Source organism: Lepus europaeus, chromosome 15 (genome assembly GCF_033115175.1).
Source record: "Lepus europaeus isolate LE1 chromosome 15, mLepTim1.pri, whole genome shotgun sequence".
Classification (NCBI taxonomy): domain Eukaryota; kingdom Metazoa; phylum Chordata; class Mammalia; order Lagomorpha; family Leporidae; genus Lepus; species Lepus europaeus.
Genome location: NC_084841.1, coordinates 79,203,834 through 79,224,263, shown reverse-complemented (window position 1 = coordinate 79,224,263; position 20,430 = coordinate 79,203,834). Strand labels below are relative to the sequence as shown.

Sequence of the window (20,430 nt, the reverse complement as noted above, 5' to 3'; positions counted from 1 at the left end):
TTTCTAGTTTTACCCCTTTGAGGTGTGAGAAGATACAGTCTATGATTTCAGTCTCTTAAAATTTACTAAGACTTGGTCTGTGGCCTAATACATGGACTATCCTGGAAAATGTTCAATGTCTTGATAAAAAGAATGTATATTCTGTAGCTGTTGGGAAAAATGTTCTGTAAATGTCTGTCAGGTCCAGTTGCTCAATGTATGGTTCAACTCTGTTGTATATTTATTGATTTTCTGTCTGAATGATAATTAATGACAGTATGGTGTTGAAATCTCCCACTATTATTGTATTGGATTCTATCTCGCCCTTTATGTCCCATAATATTTGCTATATATATCTGGGTGGTCTTGTGTTGGGTGCATATATATTTGTGATTAGTATATTTCTTCTGAATCAGTTCCTTTATGAATATACAATGTCTTTATCTTTGTATAGTTTTTTATTTAAAGTATTTTATCTGATATGAGTGTAGCTACTCCCACTCATTTTTTGTTTCCATTTGTCTGGTTTATGTTTTTGTATACCTTCACTTTCAGTCTATATGTATATTTACTTGGGAAGTGAGTTTTTGTAGGCAGCATTCAGTTGAGCCTCCATTCAGCCAACTTATATCTTTTGATTGGAGAGTTTAATGCATTTACTTTCAAGGGTAGTATTGATAAGTAAGAGCTAACTCCTGTCAATTTGCTGATGGTTTCTGCTTAGTTAGTGAAGTTGATAGTGCCATTTGTTTTCATGATACGTACTTCTTTTTTTTTTTTTACTTTATTAAAATACTAAGTTTATTTCACATGTATATGTGTCTTCCCACCATTTCCACGTGTGACCACTGCTACTATTGTGTCCTATCATAATATTCCATATACATTTAAAACCAAGAAAAGGGTGGAGTTCCTTCTTTAAAAACTAAACAGGCATTTTGGACAACACATTCTTGGCAGTGGAACCTGAACAGCATTTATCAAACACGGTAGGGAAAGTTCTCATTCTGCATTATATATTTTTTTAATTAAAAAAAATTTTTTTTGACAGGCAGAGTTAGACAGTGAGAGAGAGAGAGACAGAGAGAAAGGTCTTCCTTCCGTTGGTTCACCCCCCCACCCCCAAATGGCCACTACAGCCGGTGGCATGCTGTGCCAATCCGAAGCCAGGAGCCAGCTGCTTCCTCCTGGTCTCCCATGTTCGTACAGGGCCCAAGGACTTGGGCCATTCTCCACTGCCTTCCCAGGCCACAGCAGAGAGCTGGACTGGAAGAGGAGCAACCAGGGGACAGAACCGGCGCCCCAACCAGGACTAGAACCCTGAGTGCCAGCGCCACAGGTGGAGGATTAGCCTAGTGAGCAGCGGCACCGGCCCTTCTGTATTATAAAAAGGACAGCCAGATATCAACTGTTACAATAAATGAAATAAGATGGAAAATTTTAACAAACTGTTTAAGCTAGTTTCTTAAAGAGACTTCCTCCACTGCCAAAGATCTTGAATAGCCTCCTGGTCAGTCACCTGGAGGCAATTCTTCACATAATTGGTGAATTTGTCTTCCACTTTGGGAAGAGAACCACCTTTTTCTATCTTGCTTGAATTTTTCTTTAGTGTCTTCTACAGAACTAGGTCCTTTTGGTGTTTTAGGAGTTTTTTCCTGAATTTTGAAGGATTCTTGACCTTTTGATCTTGGTGTTGATGGTTTCGAGTCTTTCCCATTCTGGTTTGATTTCTGTGCATTTTTGGCTGGGGTATCTCATATAGATTTCTTTACTGGAGATTTTTCTTCAGTTTCCTCATCATCAAAATCATCATTGTCATCATCTTCATCAGCAGCATTCTGTGGTACCTTGCTGTCACCTGCAGGGGCAGATCGTTTTCCAGATATACTTAATAGCTTCACATCCTCTTCCTCCTTGTCTTCTGCCTCTGCATCTTCCTCCACAGCTACTAAGTGCTGTCCACTAATATGCACAGGCCCTGAACCACACTTCAACCTTAAGGCCACAGGTGGTATTATTTCAAAGCCTCCAAGGGAAGCTGTTGGCTGTACAGACATTTTCGGTGTTGCCAGCATTACTCTAATTGGACTGCCTTCAGTAATTCGTTGCCTCTGCTTCAACAATGTGCAGTTCATCCTTTGCACCAGCACCTAAACTGACCGTTCTTAAAAGATAACTGGTGCTCTTTGGCCTCAGAATCAGCCCTCAAGGCATTCGGATCTGGCTAAAAAGCCCATGAGAATTTCTCAGGCATGGAAAGCCAAGACACTGTGGCAAAAAACAAACAAACAAACAAAACACTTAAATGAAAGCCAAGACACTGTGGAAAAAAAAAAAAAAAAGACCTAAATGAAAGATCTCTGTGAGTGAGATCCCAGCAGAAAGAACAGGCCATCAAAGGAGGAGGTACCTTTCTCTGAAGGGAGGAGAGAACTTCCACTTTGATTATGGCCTTGTCTGAATAAGATTGGAGTTTGTGAACTCAAGAGGCTTCCATAGCCTTGGCAGCTCATGACAAGAGCCTCGGGTGATTACTGACGTCCTAAATAAAAGTGTCAGTTGTTAAATCAACAGCTTACTCCCCATGTAGGATCTCTGTCCTTACTGTGTTGTACTATGCGAGTTAACAGTAAAACTAGTACTCAAACAGTACTTTATACTTTGTGTGTCTGTGTGGGTACAAACTGTTGAGTCTTTACTTAGTATATACTAAGTTGATCTTCTGTATATAAAGATAATTAAAAATGAATCTTAATGAAGAATGGGATGGGAGAGAGAGTAGGAGATGGCATGGTTTGTGGGTGGGAGGTTGGTTATGGGGGAGGGAGGGAATTGCTATAATCCAAAAGTTGTACTTTCGAAATTTATATTAAATGAAAGTTTTTAAAAAAGATAACTGGTGCTCATTTTCATTATTGTCCACTTTAAAGTGATAATCTTTGTCAGCCTTTAGTTTACAACTGAAAAGATAGTTCTGGGGCCTCAGGGGGCTCATGTCCATGTTCATCGATTCTTCCATGAGGTGGAGGGACGAACTTAGGTGGGAGAGAAAGCAGACAGAGATCAGACACCCACTGCTGCAAAGAACAGCCACGCAGGACAGAATCACGCCCAGGTCATGATATGTACTTCTAATGTAGGACTCCCTTCAGAATTTCTTGTAAGGTTGCAGACATCTGGTGGTGATAAATTCTATCAATTTTTAATTATCTGAGAAATACTTTATTTTTTCTTCACTCCTAAAAGATAGTTTCACTGCTTATAATATGTTTGGTTAGACATTTTTTTTTATTTTTTAAGACCTTGAATATATCATCCCACTCTCTTCTGCCTGTATGGTGTCTATCTAATTGGTTTCCCTTTATACGTGACACTTGTATTTAGGATTCTAGCCTGGTCCTTAACTTTTGAGAGTTTGTCTATCATATATGTTGAAGAAAGTCTTTTTTTGGTTGAGTCTAATAGTGGTCTTTGAGTTTCCTGTATCTTTATGTCCATATCTCTTTCAAGAGTTCTAAAGTTTTAAATTATTATTTCATTGGCCGGCGCCACAGCTCAATAGGCTAATCCTCTGCCTGTGGCACCGGCACTCCGTGTTCTAGTCCCATTCAGGATGCCGGATTCTATCCCGGTTGCCCCTCTTCCAGGCCAGCTCTCTGCTGTGGCCCAGGAGTGCAATAGAGGATGGCCCAAGACCTTGGGCCCTGTAGAACATGGGAGACCAGGAGAAGCACCTGGCTCCTGGCTTCAGATCAGCGCGGTGCACTGGCCGGAGCGGCCATTGGGGGGTGAGCCAACAGAAAAAGGAAGACCTTTCTCTCTGTCTCTCTCTCTCACTGTCTAACTCTGCCTGTCAAAAAAAAAAAAAAATTATTTCATTACATAGGTTCTCAATGCCTTGTTGATTCTTTCCTCCTTCTAGTATACCTATAATAAAATTTTTTTTCTGCTTAATGGTATCTTATGTCATGTAGGTTTTCTTCATACTTTTAAATTATTTCCTCTTTATTTTTATCTAACTGGGTTATTTAAAAAATCTTGTCCTCCAGATCAGAAATTCTTTCTTCCACTTGGCCTGTTTTGCTTTTGACACTCCAATTGTATTTTTTATTTAATTGATTGGCATTTTCAGCTCAAAATTTCTGTTTTGGTTCTCTTTACTGATTTTTATCTCTGTTGAAATTTTCATTCATGTCATGCATTGTTTTCCACAATTCTTTACACTGTCTATCTATATTCTCTTGCATCTTACTGATATTTCTTTGGATCATTATTTTGAATTATTTTGGGGCATTTCATAGATTTCTTTCATATTGAGATCAAAACTACTTTGTTCTTTTGGAAATGTCATGCTTCTTTGCTTCTTCCCATTGGCTGTGATCCTACACTGATGCCGGTGCATATGGCTTAATAGTTCCTTTATTATGGAATAGTTTTCATTGGAAAAGCCTTTTTAGTTTGAATGGAATGTGGAGTGTCACATTGGTTGTTGAGTTGGCTTTGGTTCTAGATGAGCCCAGAAGTGTAACCTCTAAGTGGTTTCTTCAGTGTTAGTCAATGACAGCAGTGTCTACAAGTTCCACAGTGGTCAGGTCCGCAGTGGTTTATGCAAGTAATAGTTGACTTTGAAGTGGATGTGAGCTTCCAAAGATATGTGTCTTTAGTCTCCAGAGAGTTGGGTGTCAATCATACCAAGGTTTGTGATGGCTGTAGCCATGTTTCTGGTGCCGTGGTATACAGAGGGTGCTGCTCCCTTGTCCTACAAGGCAAGCCTGAGTGATGCTGGGTTTGTGACACCAATGGCTATGGCCCTTGGACTGAATGCTATGGATAAGACCTTCCGATTGCTTGCTATGTGGGCACGACTAATGCCGAAATTTGTTTCAGTCCCACAGAGTGATTATAGGTTATGCTGAGGATTGTGCAGACAGATATGGGTCTGGAGCACTGGAATGCAGGTAGGCTCTTCCACAGTTCCCACAGATATGTTCTGATGACTCTGAGGAATATAGTATTAATCATCATAGTCCTGGAACTCCAAAGTGAAGTGGAATACCTACCCAGGTCTTAAAGGGCAAGTGCCAATTATGCTGGGGATTGTGCACTGTCAGTCACAATCCTAAAGCAGAGAGTGCTGGTAGGGCCCTCTGGATCCCATCTGTGAGTATAAATTACTCTAGGAATTATAGCATCAGCAGCAACAACCCTAGATTTATAGGGAGGAGGGATGGTATTGCTCCCCAGTTCCCACAGGATATGCAAGAGTGATGCTTGGGCTTGGGCTTTGCCCCCAGACCCCAAGCACCCTGTGGTAAGAGCTGCAGAAGGGGCTTCCTCAGGTCTGGGTCCCTGGGCTTGTGTATGGGATGTCACTCCTGACTAAACACAAGAAGCCATGGAGAAGCTCCCTAATGGCACAGAGCAAGGGCTTATGCCCAGAACTCCTGTAGCTTCAGGATTCACAGGGGCCTGCATTCTTCCCTGGAAGATGTCCTTGCTGTCCCTGGGGGCTTCTGGTAGTGAAAGGCTTTTTGCTTCCTCCTAAGATGGGTAGGGTTTAGCAGCTGCTTAGCAACAGCTCACTTCTAGCACTTTAGGGATGGAGGAAGACAGTGCAGATTTCTCTTTTGGACCAAAATTACCACTAGGACCCCAGTGAACCCTCCAGACTTGATTTAAAGTCAGTGTGGATTGTGAACTTCCTCCATAGGTAGGGCTGTCCATCTCTGGCCATAGCAGGGGTCATGGAGCTTTCTGTTTATTTCTTCCCAGCAAGACGTTGTCTCCTTTCCAAGGGAGCTGGGGAAAGAGCCGTAGGTGACAGAATCAGGTGTTCTGCTCTGTCCCTCTCTATCTGCTGGCCTTCAGTCTCTGTGGTTTACAGATCTGTTCACTTCCTTACTGAAGTTTTCCCCTCAGTCTCTCCAGTTCTAATATTTTATATATAGAACCCATTTTCTGATAAGATGGTGTCCCATAGCGAGGGCACTAGGATGGGTATGGCAAGTGGACACTAAGGGTGGTAGCAGGAGTGACCATGTGATTTCTCGCTCTCTCTCTCTCTGCTTTTCAGAGTCTCTGTGCTATGTGCAGTTCTTGTCACTTCTTATTCAAGTGTTCCTTCAGCCAGTCTCCTCGATTCTAATGTTTTATATATAGAAAACTTTCCCCAGCAAGATGGTATCCCCCAGCCAGGTGTCAGTGCTATTTGTAATTCCTGTCACTTTTTTTTACTGCACATTATGTAATCTCAATCTCCTGAAAATGCAGTTTTTCCCTTGTTCTGAAGCATCTTCCAGGCTGTGGTAGATGCATATTCTCTCTATTCAGTAACCTTGATCCTCCTCCCATAATGGTTTCTTCATTATTCTACCTGCTTCTGTTTTTGAATTCCTATAGTTGAGTCTCCAACTGGCAGATGCAGAAGTCTTTTAAAAATTCAAATCAGAACTTGTTGCTTGCCTGTTCAAAATCTTTAATGGCTTCCTTATTCATGTAACATGAAATCCAAAATTGTTTTCATAAGCCCATAGGATCATGCACTTACATAGGCTTATGAGAACAATTTTGGATTGCATTCTGTATACATGTACTAAGGAAGAGTTGTTTTTTTGTTTGTTTGTTTGTTTGTTTGTTTTTGAGGGATGTGGAAGAAGTTGGCCAATAACCTTGGAGTTTGGGAAATGGCAATTCCCAAAGATGAGTATCTACCTCTCATGCTTGAAAATGTTTTAGTGTAAGAAACTGATTAGAGGTGACTGTGATGGCAGAGTCTGGAGACAGAGGTGTCAGGTTTTCTCACCAGCAAGTAGGGATGATTGTACATGGCTGAGTGTACTATCTGCCAGGGCTGACACAACAAAGTACCTCCAACCATATGGCTGAAATAACAGAATTTTTTTTATCTCATAGTTCTGGGAGGTAGCAATCCAAGATCGTGGTTTTGACAGGGCTGCTTCCATCTGAAGGCTGTGAGGAGAGTCTTTTTTGTGTTTCTCTCCTTGAATCTGGGAGTTTTTCTGCTTTCTTTGGCTTGCAAGTCATATACTCAGCTCTTGCCTTAATCTCCCTGTGTGCTTACCTCTGTGTCCACATTTTCCTTTTTTTTTTTTTTTTTTTTTTTTGACAGGCAGAGTGGACAGTGAGAAAGAGAGACAGAGAGAAAGGTCTTCCTTTTTGCCATTGGTTCGCCCTCCAATGGCCGCTGCAGCCGGCGCGCTGCGCCCGGCACACCGTGCTGATTCAAAGGCAGGAGCCAGGTGCTTCTCCTGGTCTCCCATGGGGTGCAGGGCCCAAGCTCTTGGGCCATCCTCCACTGCACTCCTGGGCCACAGCAGAGAGCTAGCCTGGAAGAGGGGCAACCAGGACAGAATCCGGAGCCCTGACCGGGACTAGAACCTGGTGTGCCGGCGCCGCAAGGCGGAGGATTAGCCTAGTGAGCCGCGGCGCCGGCCCCACATTTTCCTTTTCATAGGAACGCAAGAGAAACTGAATTAGCATTCGCTCTAATGACCTCATTTTGACTTGATATATCTATGGAGACCTTATTTCTAAGTAACACCACATTCTGAAGCTGTTGGGGTTAAAACTTCTGTGTATATTTTGTGGGAGGGGACTGCCATTCAGCCTGTAACACTGAGGTAGAATTGTTTTGGGACGCTCTAATAGAAAGAAAAGAGAAGCTAATGGACCAGCAGACAAAGCTCTGTGATGTAAAAAAAGAAGAGTTGTAGTAAGAGAGCTGAAAGGGCATTGTGAGATCTTGCCTGGAGTTTTCATCCCAGCTCTCAGCGAACAGCAATGTGGGTATTCCTGTCCAAAACTATACTAAATGTACTTAATGTCAGAAGGCATCAGTCTTTGGGCATTTGCTGCAGAGTAGACAATGATCCCTGCTTATGAAAGCCATTCTCTTCCATCCCTCAGCTGACTCTGAAGGATTACAGAGTAACACTAGGTAACAGTGTGAATGTAGGATCAGAGGAAGTAGAAGGGAAGAAACTGACACAAAACAGATCATGCTGCTTCTTTCCAGCCACAATTGTGGATCAGGCCAATGTAGGAATGGGGACCCATGTCCAAATAGCACTAACATATAAATTGGGATTAAATTTCCAATATATCAAGTTTTGGTGACATAGTCAAAGTGTAGCAAACACTTTAAAGTATAATTGAAAACTTGCTGGTAGCTGTGTGGGCTAGTTTGATAATGAAAAACTCCAAGGGATCCTAGTTTCACAGAATAGGGGGCACTCACACTTTTGGGAGTTTTACATCCAGGATTTCTACCGGGTTCTCACTGTAAGGATCAGAAAAATATGTCCTCTGGCAATGGAAGGGAAAACTTTTGAAATGTGCCCCGAGTTTTTTGCTTTCCTTAACAATGCATGCTTTTAGGGAAAACTATTTTTACCAGAGCCTAACCCAAGTGGAGGAATGGAATCACTCAATTCCATTCTAGTCTAACGTTACAAGAGAGAATAGACAGCACATAAAAAAAGAAGACTTACATTAGTCAATGTAGGTAGAAGGGCAGAACTCTAAGAGAGGATAAATTAAAAAATATATACAGATCAAGAATACTGTAACAAAAATGAAGGATGCTTTTCATGAGCCCATAAGTAGACTGGATAAATCTAAAGAAAGAATCTCTGAACTTCATGTGTCAGTAGAACCTTCCAAAACTGAAATGCAAAGTCAAAAAGAATGAAACAGATGAAACAGAACTATGGGGCAATTACAAAAGGCGTAAAGTTTGCATAAAGAGAGTATCAGAAGGAGAAGGAAGAAAAAATAGCACTAGATTAACAATTTGAGGCAATAATGGCTAAGGATTTTCCAAAATGAATGACAGACATCATCCAGGAAGTATAGACAACCTCAAGCAGTACAAATGCCAAAAAACTACATCTAGTCATATCATATTCAAACTGCAAAAAACCAAAGACAAGGAGAAAACCTTGGGGCTGGCTCCGTGGCATAGTAGGTTAATCCTCTACCTGCGGCGCCGGCATCCCATATGGGCGCCGGTTCTAGTTCCAGCTGCCCCTCTTCCAATCCAGATCTCTGCTGTGGCCCGGGAGGGCAGTAGAGGATGGCCCAAGTGCTTGGGCCCTTGCACGCTCATGGGAGACCAGGAAGAAAAAAAAAAGGAAGATCTTCAGAGGAGGAATAAATGAAGGTAAAATAAAATCTTTTTTAAAAAAAGATATATTTATTTATTTGAAAGGTAGAGTTCAGAAAGGGAAGGTGAGGAGGAGGGAGGGGGAGAGAGAGAGATGTCTTCAATTTGCTGGTTCACTTCCCAAATGGCTGCAATAGCCAGGGCTGGACCAGGCTAAAACCAGGCACCTGAAACCTGATCTGGGTCTCCCAGTGGGTGGCAGGGGCTCAAATACTTGGGCCATTTTCTGCTGCTTTCCCAGGTACTTTAGCAGGAAGCTGGATTGGAAGTAGAGCATCTGTGACTCGAAACAATGCTCAAGTGGAAAGCTGGGGTTACAGGCAGTGGCTTAACTTGCTGTGCCACAGTGCTAACCCCTTATTTTTCTGATTGTTAATTTACATAACAGATAACAGACTGTGGAAAATAGTAAGAACTGTAACATTTTATCCCACAATTATAATTTATGGATAAGTAAAATTTACTAATTATATACTGAAGTGATCTTCTGTATATAAAGAGAATTGGAAATGAAAAAAAAAAAAACAACCTGGTGTTAAAATGGAAATGGCATAGAAAATTAATTAATTTGAAAAAAAAATTATGTAGGATCTCTGTCTTTAATGTGCTGTACATTGCTATTTAATGCTATAATTAGTAATCCAATGGTAGTTTTTTCACTTTATGTTGCTATATGGGCAAAATGTTGAAATCTTTACCTAATATATACTAAACTGATCTTCTGTATACAAAGAGAATTGAAAATGAATCTTTACATGAATGGAAGGGGAAAGGGAGCGGGAAAGGGGAGGGTTGCGGGCGGGAGGGAAGTTATGGGAGGGGGGAAGCCATTGTAACCCATAAGCTATACTTTGGAAATTTATATTCATTAAATAAAAGTTTAATAAAAAAAAAAAAGATGGAGAGAGGAACAAGAAATACTCTCTAGATGGCAGCGGCACTACTCATGAAGCAGTACAGAGTTGCATAAAAGTGAACCTGGATTAGTTGTCAGTGTATGTCACAAATTCTAAAGCAACCACTTAAACTTTAAACAAGAAACCTAATTGGGCCAGCGCCGTGGCTCAACAGGCTAATCCTCCGCCTTGCCGCGCCGGCACACCGGGTTCTAGTCCGGGTCGGGGCACCGGTCCTGTCCCGGTTGCCCCTCTTCCAGGCCAGCTCTCTGCTGTGGCTAGGGAGTGCAGTGGAGGATGGCCCAAGTCCTTGGGCCCTGCACCCCATGGGAGACCAGGAGAAGCACCTGGCTCCTGCCATCGGAACAGCGCGGTACGCCGGCCGCAGCACGCTACCGCGACGGCCATTGGAGGGTGAACCAACGGCAGAAGGAAGACCTTTCTCTCTCTCTCTCTCTCTCTCTCTCTCTCTCTCACTATTCACTCTGCCTGTCAAAAAAAAAAAAAAACAAAAACAAAAAAAAAAACCAAACCTAATTGATGTGCTCTGAGAGGAGAAAAACTGGAATCAAATAAAATGCTCAATTTAAAACAGAGGAGGCAGAGAAGAGTAGAATTTTAAAAAGGAAGAAAGGAAGGGAGCAAAGAGTGAAGAAAGGAGAAAGCTTAAACAGGGTTAATGAATAGAAAACAGTTTAAATGATTTAGACCATATCAAACTTTTAAGTAACTAAATATAAGACATTCCAAAAAGGCTACATGTGACCAGAAAAGCAATAATACATGCCTATGATATTATGCAGGGATAGAAAAAAAAATCTGACAAAGCAGTTTGGCAAACAGACATTTGAGGAAAATTAGATTTTCTACTTGTACCCCCACAAAGTACTGCACATTTATGTTTTATATATGTATACATATATATCAAAATATATATGCTAAACAAACTATAACATTTTAAAAAGTGTGCCAAATCATTATATGAAATCTTATTTTCATGGTTGCAATAGTACTTCTTACTTGGAATATTAAGGATGCATAATTCGTCAATCCCTTCTTGGTACTTCTTTTCTTCTGTTATTTTTTAAAGCTTTGTTACTTAGGGGCTGGCTTTTTTTAAATTTTTTTTAATTTTTTTTTACTTATTTGAAAGCCAGAGAAACAGAGAGAGAGAGCGCACAAAAGAAAAGTATCATCCATTTATTTATTCACTCTCCAAATAGCCTCAACAGGCAGAGCTGGGCGAGTCTGAAGCCAAGAGCCAGGGCCCCATCCACATCTCCCACATGAGTGGCAGAGGCCCAAACACTTGGGCCATCTTCCACTGACTTCCCAAGCACATTAGCAGGAAGCTGGATTGGAAGCAAAGCGCCATGCTCAAATGAGCACTCACATATTGGATGCTAGTATGGCAAGGAGCAGCTTAACCCACTGCACCTTTTCCTCTGTTATTAAAATGTTTTTTCAGTTTCAAGCTTCTCTTCAATTCTGAACTTTCCTATTCTTGGTTTGCCACAATTACTTACACAGCATAAACTTTACTCTTATCTTCTCCATACTAATCCTCTCATACATGTTAATGGATGATGCTTTAGTTCATCCTTTTAACAGATAAGGAAGAGCACTTTAAGAGGTGCAATCTCATTTTGAAATGTTTGTATATAAACTTGGAAGATGATTTAAAAAAATGAAAACAACTTTTTTTAAACTATTTCCAACAAAAGTATTTTTAAAAAAATCAAAAAACACTTAAAGATTTTATAGTAAAAAATACTAATGAAAAAACTACCTAAAATTAATTTTGATTCAAGAATATTTGAACTGAGGTAATAGAATATTGTATGTAGGCACATACTGAGAGAAAAAACAAGTGATTTTTTTTTCCATTCTTTGATAGTTTTACAAAAATGTTTGGTAGAGGTATTTATATAAAATATAAAATAACTAAAATATATAATGTTGTTTATAATTTATCACAAATTAATCCATACTGTTTCTACATAGTAACTGCTAAACCAGTTATCTCTTTATAATTACACAAAACAAAGTCAAGCAGAACAGAGAAGGAAGATAATATTTAATAGGAAGACAATATATTTAAAATAACCATATGGGGTGTTATAAACTGTTAGGCTTTATTACTATTGTTAACTTACACAAATTCAAAATAAATGTGAGATACAACAACTGTTTTGAAATACTACTTCTTATTGTAATTCAAAAAAACATATTGAGTATAAGGTCAAAATGATTTTACAAATCAAACACTTGTCATTTAACATCCCAAATTATAAATTTTATTGCGCTTATGTCAATAGTAAGTTCACAAAGAGTACAGGAGAAAATTCAAGTGAAGCTCTCTTTCTCTTTCAATCTCATCCCACTCTTCCCTTACTATACTTCTTTCAAGTGGGAGTCATATAAAAAAATTTTTCTGCAGGAACTAACTCACTTCCTAGGATTAGTACAGCAGTATACAAATTCAGTGAAAAAGTGGCTTTAAAAGACACTTGAGATATATTACAAGACAACCCAAATGTGAAAAGTTGTATTATTTGGCCTATTCACCTTCCATTTTAGTGTTGCATAATTATGCAAATTTAGTACATATGTGTAGACTATCACTTAGGTGAAGCAACAGTCAACTGTTGCCTTCCTCTGACCGTTATAATAGTTGTTTATAGATAAGATCAGATGGAACATGAGTTCTCATAAAATTTACCTACAATTTTTAGAAAATATTTTAACCACATCTTAAAATACTTGGTTCATTATTATCCAGGCCAACTAAAGTGGAATTAAAAAATAAAAGATGTTATTTGGCAGGCAGCTGGCGACTTGGCCATTTTTGTAAGTTCATTTAAAGAAAAAAATGCAAGAAATTTCTATGGTGACCTCTTCTGCATCCCAAGCTTTCACTCTTTGAAAAAAATGCATGAGGAGGCTGCCGCTATGGCATAGTGGGTAAACCCACTGCCTGTGGCGCTGGTATCCCAGATGGGTGCTGGTTTGAGTCCCACCTGCTCCACTTCCAGTCCAGCTCCCTGCTAATGTGTCTAGGAAAGCAGCAGAACATGGCCTAAGTCCCTGAGCCCCTGCACCCACAGGGGAGACCCAGAAAAAGCTCCTGGCTCCTGGCTTTGGATTGGCCTAGTTCTGGCCATTGTGGCCATTAGGAGGTGAAGCAGTGAATGGAAGATCTGTCTCCCTGACTCTTCCCCTCTCTCTCTGTAACTTTGCCCTTCAAAGAAATGAATAATTTTTTTAAAAAAAGCATGGAGTTCTTTTCCTTTGGAAATCATGCAGGCTATGTATATTTTATATATAAACAAAATAGAAAATGTGAGAGTACAGATAATTTGTGATTTTTAGGAGAACATCAGAACCTACGATGTCTGAAGTCAGATGATCTAAAATGTTAACCCATGACAGAGGCTTCTTCTAGATATCCTGAGGACTGCTCAACTGCCTCATGGTTTTTGCTGTCTTCAGCCATTCAATCAACTGTGTTTGTTAACTGCTTACTCAGTGGTTGCCACTGCAGTAGGCACATGTGGAGTTATACGAAGGAGACTTCATATTACATTGTCAGGGCTCCAAGGTCTTCATGATCTGATATTAGGCACTGAGAGGAAGGACATAACAACACCTATGACTGTACTTGGCAGAGAGGGTGGGAGAACATACTCTGTTTCCTCATGGTATATGCAAGTTTGGGCATCGATGGGGAATAAGAACAGTAGTAGGATGATGAGCAATGGGACAGAGATCGTTGGACTGAATTTTGAGCATAATTTTGGGAGAAAGGTGCTTTTGATTTATCCAAACAGCAAGGGAGTGGATTGAGCCCAGAGGATGGCAGTTTCCTGCACATGGAGCCATTTGCTATAGGACCCGACAGTAGATGCGTCAAGTTTGACTTGGGTTTAGCAGGAGGACTGAAAATAAGAAGAGGTTCCTTGTGGCTGTGATTGAGATACACTGGATGAGGAAGAGGTCAGGTGGTAAGGGAGGCTGGTACAATGCTGGGTACTAAAGGCAGTTAGAACCTGGACTTGGGCTACAGCTATAGAGGATATGGAAATTTTCAGATGATTCCGGGGGGGCTATATGACTCCACTCAACTTAACATCCAAATACCGTATTTAAAAAATCCTTAGGGGAAACATTACCAAACATTTTGCCTGTTGTCATAGATACTTCGGGACTGAAAGGAAGAAAAAAAGTAATTCAGAGGGAACACGAGATGGCAGCAGTTATATCATGTAAAAAGAAAGATTGGGGAAAGAGAAACATTTAAAATTATTTTTAAAATCAAAAATATGTAGCACTTTATTCTCTGCATGCTGTATCCCTTTTCAGTAGAAAGATTACTCAGTCATGGGTTTCATCCTTCACAGCACATCTGAGCTTCGTTCTGACTGCAGCAGAAATCCTACCCTGTTACATGTGAGTGTCTCCTAAAATAAAGCTGTTGCTGTTTTCTGCAGATTACTGTTCCTCTGTGTTAGCCAAGGCAGGAGAGTTCTGTATGGTGCAAATTTGTTTCAAATGTTCCAGCATAGCTTTTTCTTCCTCTTCTAGTGTCTCCTCATTCCTCATTTCCCACCTAAAAGAGAAAGCACATCTTAGTATTTTTATAACTTCCAAACTGCAGTCACTGGTATTGAGGAGTCTGTTTCTTCCCACTCATTCGTTACTGACTACCACTTGGGAACCTGATTCATTGGCGCTGCTTCTACACAGAGGACTAGGAGAATTGAGAGGGAGGTAAAGGCACACTAGCTCTGCTCCAGGAAAGTTTTAAAACAATGTTTCACATGAGGTCTCTGTATTTCCTGAATGTGAAAAACAAGGGTAAACATAGCATTTGAGACGCTGATTTAGACACCTGCCGGAGTGGCTGGGTTCAGCCCCACTCCAGCTCCTGACTCCAGTTTCCTACCTATGCAGACCTGGAAGGCAGCGGTAACGGCTCAGGTAACTGGGTTTCTGGCACAAACATAGGAGACAGATTGTATTCCCGAATTCTGGCGTTGGCACATCCAAGCGTGAGCTATTGCAAGCCTTTGGAGAGTAAACCAGGGATGAGTTCCCTCTGGCTAGCTGTCTCTTTCTGTGTCTGTCTCTCTATGTCTCAAATAAAGAAAAATAAACATAATAGTAGTTTTGGTAGCATTTTTCTCTCACTGATAGACATAGATCAATGGCTTTAAGAAGCAAGGAAGTTTGCCAGGAAAACCTTAGCAGCAATACTAAGCTGGATATACCTTTAAGGGCAGGCCAGTATTTCCCTAGAAATAAGATCAGATTTGAAGCAATCAAGTTAAATTACCCAAGAAAAGCAGCCAATTGTTAGCAAGAACTTTTACTTAAAAAAAAAAAAAAAAAAAAAGACATGAGGTGCCAGGGCTGTGGTGTAGTAGGTTACACCTCTCCCTGTAGCAACGGCATCCCATACGGGCGCTGGTTTGAGTCCTGGCTGCTCCACTTCCAATCTTGGAAGGCAGCGGAAGATGGCCCAGGATCAGCCCAGCTCCGGCCTGTGTGACCAGTTGGGGAGGGAACTAGCTGATGGAAGACCTCTCTCTCTGTCTTTCCCTCTCTCTGTCTTTAGCTCTGCCTCTCAAATACATAAATGATGTTAAAAATTTTTTTAAAATGTAATGAAAGACTTTCCAATTCTGGGCAATAGGAAAAAATATTAGAATCTTCAACTATGTATTGCAAAGTAACTATTACCCAGTGGCCCAAGTATACTTCGTCATTTCTTTTCCTCACCTCTCTTCTATATAGCATGTCCCTGGGATTAACCAGGGAAGATGGAACCCTGCATCCCAACAAGGAATTTCTGCAGACATTTTCTTCTGCTTTCCTCATTCCAGGTTCTTCCACCCCCAATCCACCCCACCACATTGGGTTGTCACAAAGGGTGACAAAACTATTGCAGGAGGCTGGTGTTGTTGCATAGTAATTTAAGCCACCACGTGCAAGGCCAGCATCCCAAAGTGGGGCACCAGTTAGAGTGCCAGCTGCTCGACTTCCAATCCAGCTCCCTGCTAATGGGCTTGAGAAAGCAGCAGAAGATGGCTGAAGGGGCCGGCGCCGTGGCTCAACAGGCTAATCCTCCACCTTGCGGCGCCAGCACACCGGGTTCTAGTCCCGGTCGGGGCACCGGATTCTGTCCCGGTTGCCCCTCTTCCAGGCCAGCTGGATTCTGTCCCAGTTGCCCCTCTTCCAGGCCAGCCCTCTGCTGTGGCCTGGGAGTGCAGTGGAGGATGGCCCAAGTCCTTGGGCCCTGCACCCCATGGGAGACCAGGAGAAGCACCTAGCTCCTGCCATCAGATCAGCGCGGTGCGCCGGCCGCAGCGCGCCTACCACGGCGGCCATTGGAGGGTGAACCAATGGCAAAAAGGAAGACCTTTCTCTCTGTCTTTCTCTCTACTGTCCACTCTGCCTGTCAAAAATAAAAAACAAAACAAACAAACAAAAAAAACCCTAAGGATAATACAAGTATATAGTTAACAAATATAAATACAAGAAATAAATTAAGTTTGCCTTTTAATCCTCCCATGTAAAGGTGTTAATATTGTCTAAGTAAATGAATTATTTTATGTCAACAGAACAAAATATGTAATAGGCACATAAATATTTTGATCATTGTCTCTACTTGTGAAAATTGAAAGCAGTCTCTCCGCTTCATTAAAAATCTGTATAATTAATGTAATTTAAATGAATTGTATACATAATTGAATTCATAAGGATTTTTTTGAAGCTTCATGACAATTATAGGCACTCTACAGTATAACTGAGCAGTTAGTAATTAATGATAGTAGGCAAAGTTATTTACCTACTACAACCTCCTTATATTTTGGGGGAGCTTATTAAGAAGACATCATCATAAGAAACAAAGACAGGAATATGTGAAAAATAGTATAAAAAAAACTACATTTTTTTGAATATTTCAACTCTTTGAATAAAAGCATTAGAGATTTGAAATGCATGTTTATCACAAGCATTGTTATATTTCACATCTAAGTTCTTTTTTTTTAAAATTATTTATTTATTTTTGACAGGCAGAGTGGACAGTAAGAGAGAGAGACAGAGAGAAAGGTCTTCCTTTTTGCCATTGGTTCACCCTCCAATGGCCGCGGCCAGCGCCCTGCGGCTGGCGCACCGCGCTAATCCGATGGCAGGAGCTAGGTGCTTCTCCTGGTCTCCCATGGGGTGCAGGGCCCAAGCACTTGAGCCATCCTCCACTGCACTCCCGGGCCACAGCAGAGGGCTGGCCTGGAAGAGGGGCAACAGGGACAGAATCTGGTGCCCCGACCAGGACTAGAACCTGGTGTGCCGGCGCCGCAAGGCGGAGGATTAGCCTAGTGAGCCACGGCGCCGGCCCACATCTAAGTTTTAAGAGAAGTTTAGTTTCATCACATTTTTAGATTTTGTTAACAATGCAGAAACAAGTCAATTCTGTCAAAAAAAAAAAACACAACTTTTAGAAGGGAAAAAAAACTATCAATTTGTTAAACAGAGGTGACTAAGCAAAGTGTTCCCATTTCCTTGAATACATTTAACACCTGTGGTAGAAGCATGTCTCTTCAGAAATCAGAAAATGTTGGCACCAGGGTATTCTAGTTCTCCATGAGAAGTACTATGAGGTGACTACATATACATGTTGTTGTTGACTCAAGTAGCATGCCTCTTGCACTATGGCTAAATTCTTCACCTGCCTTCTTGGTTAAGGAACTGCAAACTGGCCCCCACTTCAGCTGCTGGCAGTTGACTGTGTTGTGTCCTGAACACTGATAAAAAGCAAAATCCCATTAAAGCCTACTGATCTGTAATATAATCTCAACTGTCTTCTAGAATGGGCTCCATGTGTATGGCTTCTGGATGAGCAAAAGTGGGATTTGGCCTGTCCTTGACTATGAGTTCTTTTCCTATCCAAACAGAACAGGGACATTAAATCCTGGTCTGAGAAACACTAATGGAATCAGCATTCCCAACCTTGCCCAATGGCACCATTCTTATGTACTTGAGTGTTCCTAGCCGGGGCACATCATCCCAGGTTTACGTATTCATGCCTGGGCCAGAGTTCCATGCCTGCTACTCTTTATGTTTCATTAATGTTAGCTACTATAATAGAACTCTTCAATGTGCCAGACTGTGGGCTAAAAGCTATTTCTGCTCACCTCCACGAGCAACAGTGAATTTGTGATCCCTACAAAGAGATCTTGAGATGTGCAGAATAAAAAGCAGTTGCAGATCAGCTAATAGCTGTTCTAGTGATGAGTTTTACAAGAAATTTGTATTTGGATGGCTGTGTACCAGAGCCAATGAGGAGAGCCACACCGGGGGACATGTTTGAGCAAGAAATATGTGCTTGGTAGCTCTGGTCTAGGTTTTCTCAGAAGCATGTTCTGGGGACTTGGTTGTAGGAAGGAGAAATCGGTACCAGATAGATGAGAAGGGCTACAGACTGGAGGGTGAGAAGTATTTTGAGCCATTTACTCTACTGGCTGCTGGGAAGAAAACATCTAAAATCTGTGAACTCAAAAGTGTCTTGAATAAGAACATCAGTCCTGAAATCAGTCTCTGGGTTGAATCTAAACCTACCACTTACTTGTATCTCTTCAGGTAAGTGCCTTAACCTCTCTGTGCCTCAGGGCTACCATCTTTGAAACAGGGTCAGCAGAGTTGGACTGGAACAAAGGCATACTCATTTGTTTATGGATTTTTGTCTATAACTGATTTCTCTCAATAATATCAGAGTTAAGTAGCAGCTATTCAGACCAACTGAGATTGTACAAGGATACTTCAAAAAATCATGGAAAACGGAAGTAAGGGAGGCAGGTATTAGTCTAGCAGGAAAGAAGCCAGTGTTCCACATCATAATGCCTGGGTTTAAATCCTGGCTCCAGCTCCTGACTCCAGCTTCCTGCTAATGCAGACCCTGGAAAATCAGTGGTGATGGCTCAAGTAATTGGGTTCCTGCCAAGCATGTAGGAGACATGGATTGTGTTTCTGGCTTTCAGCTTCACCCCCAGTCCAGCCTTAGCTATTGTAGGCAGTAGATGGGAGATCTATCTATCCCTATCTCTGTCTCTCAAATACATTTTAAAAAATGGAATTACAGGATAAGTTTTGGTGAAAAAAGATTAAGATCATGTATATGAGGGGTCTTACAAAAGTGAAAAATGTGAATTATGAGAAAACTATGCATGGATTTCAACTGTGGGGTTTTTTTGTTTTTGCACCAAAAAAAAACTTTATCATTTAACTACATTTTTTAAACAGACTTTTTGTAGTACCCTCATATGTCCCACAAAACTGAAAATGTTTACTTTTTGGATTTTCACAGAGAAAGTTCACCAACCGTTGCTGCAGACCAGTGGTTCTTGACTGGGGTGAGATTGCCTCTCTCTGGGGAAATGCGGTGGACATTTCTGGTGGACACTATCAACAAAGCTCTTCTACCAGGATCCAGAGAACAGAGGTAGCAACATCTTTGATACGTGACAATCCCACACAGAGTTGTCTTCTAGTTATGTCCATGGTATCCCTGCTGAGAGACACTGGCTCTGCAATCTCCAAGCAACACTGAATATTAATGGCAATACCAATATACTAAGATCCCCTTTCTAATTCTCAATTTTAATTGAGATAGTTTTATTGTTTCATTACTCAGAATATTCTTTGTTGAAGAGTGGGAGTTTAGGAGTCAGGGTACTGGACTTGAATTTCTTCAAGCTATGTGGCCTTGGGCATGCCAGGGAAGACTGTGTCTCCATTTCCTTACCTATAAAATGGGAATACTAACATGGCTGCTTCATAGAGTTGTAATTAGGGTAAAATGAGTAAGTACACATCAGATACTTACAAATGCCTGGTTCACTGATAAGTATCATTATTGTTATTATTAGGCACATTGTTTATGGGTAAAAGTAGGATAAAACCTTCTGTAGTGGGTTAAACAAATAGGGGGTTATATTTCTCATATAACAAGAAATCCAGAATTGGCATGGGTTAAATAGCTTAACAACAGCTAGGCTAATGTCTCTGTGGTCCTCCTATGCTTTACCTCATGGTACCAAGGTGGTTACTGTAGCTTCTGCCATCAATCTTTTTTTCTGAAGAAAGTAGAAAGAAGAATGCTGCACTTGTTTTAATTTATCAGGGTAAAAGAACTTTCCCAAATTCTTCCTAGTAGACATTGGAGTCATTTTGTCTAGGTTTGAATTCTGCCTCTGCCTCTTACTAGCCATGTGATAGTGGACAATTTTCCTAAATCCTTTGTACATCAGTTTTCTCAGATGCAAAATAGGGGATACTAGCTATTTTATACTTCAGTGCATTGTTGCAACGATG

At 41.0% G+C, this 20,430-nt stretch overlaps 1 protein-coding gene and 1 pseudogene across 6 annotated transcripts in view; both read right to left on the bottom strand.

Moving 5' to 3' along the window:
• Nucleotides 1-1,444: 1,444 nt before the first annotated feature.
• On the bottom strand, nucleotides 1,445-2,998 carry LOC133774415 (nucleophosmin-like; annotated as a pseudogene).
• Nucleotides 2,999-12,178: 9,180 nt separating this feature from the next.
• Nucleotides 12,179-20,430, bottom strand: part of KIAA0825 (KIAA0825 ortholog) — a 446,494-nt gene continuing 438,242 nt past the window's right edge. For all 6 annotated transcript variants that reach the window (XM_062212401.1, XM_062212406.1, XM_062212402.1 and 3 more), the window contains one exon: nucleotides 12,179-14,668. In XM_062212401.1, coding sequence (XP_062068385.1) covers nucleotides 14,551-14,668 — 118 coding nt within the window. In that variant the 3' untranslated portion in view covers nucleotides 12,179-14,550. The remainder of the gene's footprint in view (nucleotides 14,669-20,430) is intronic.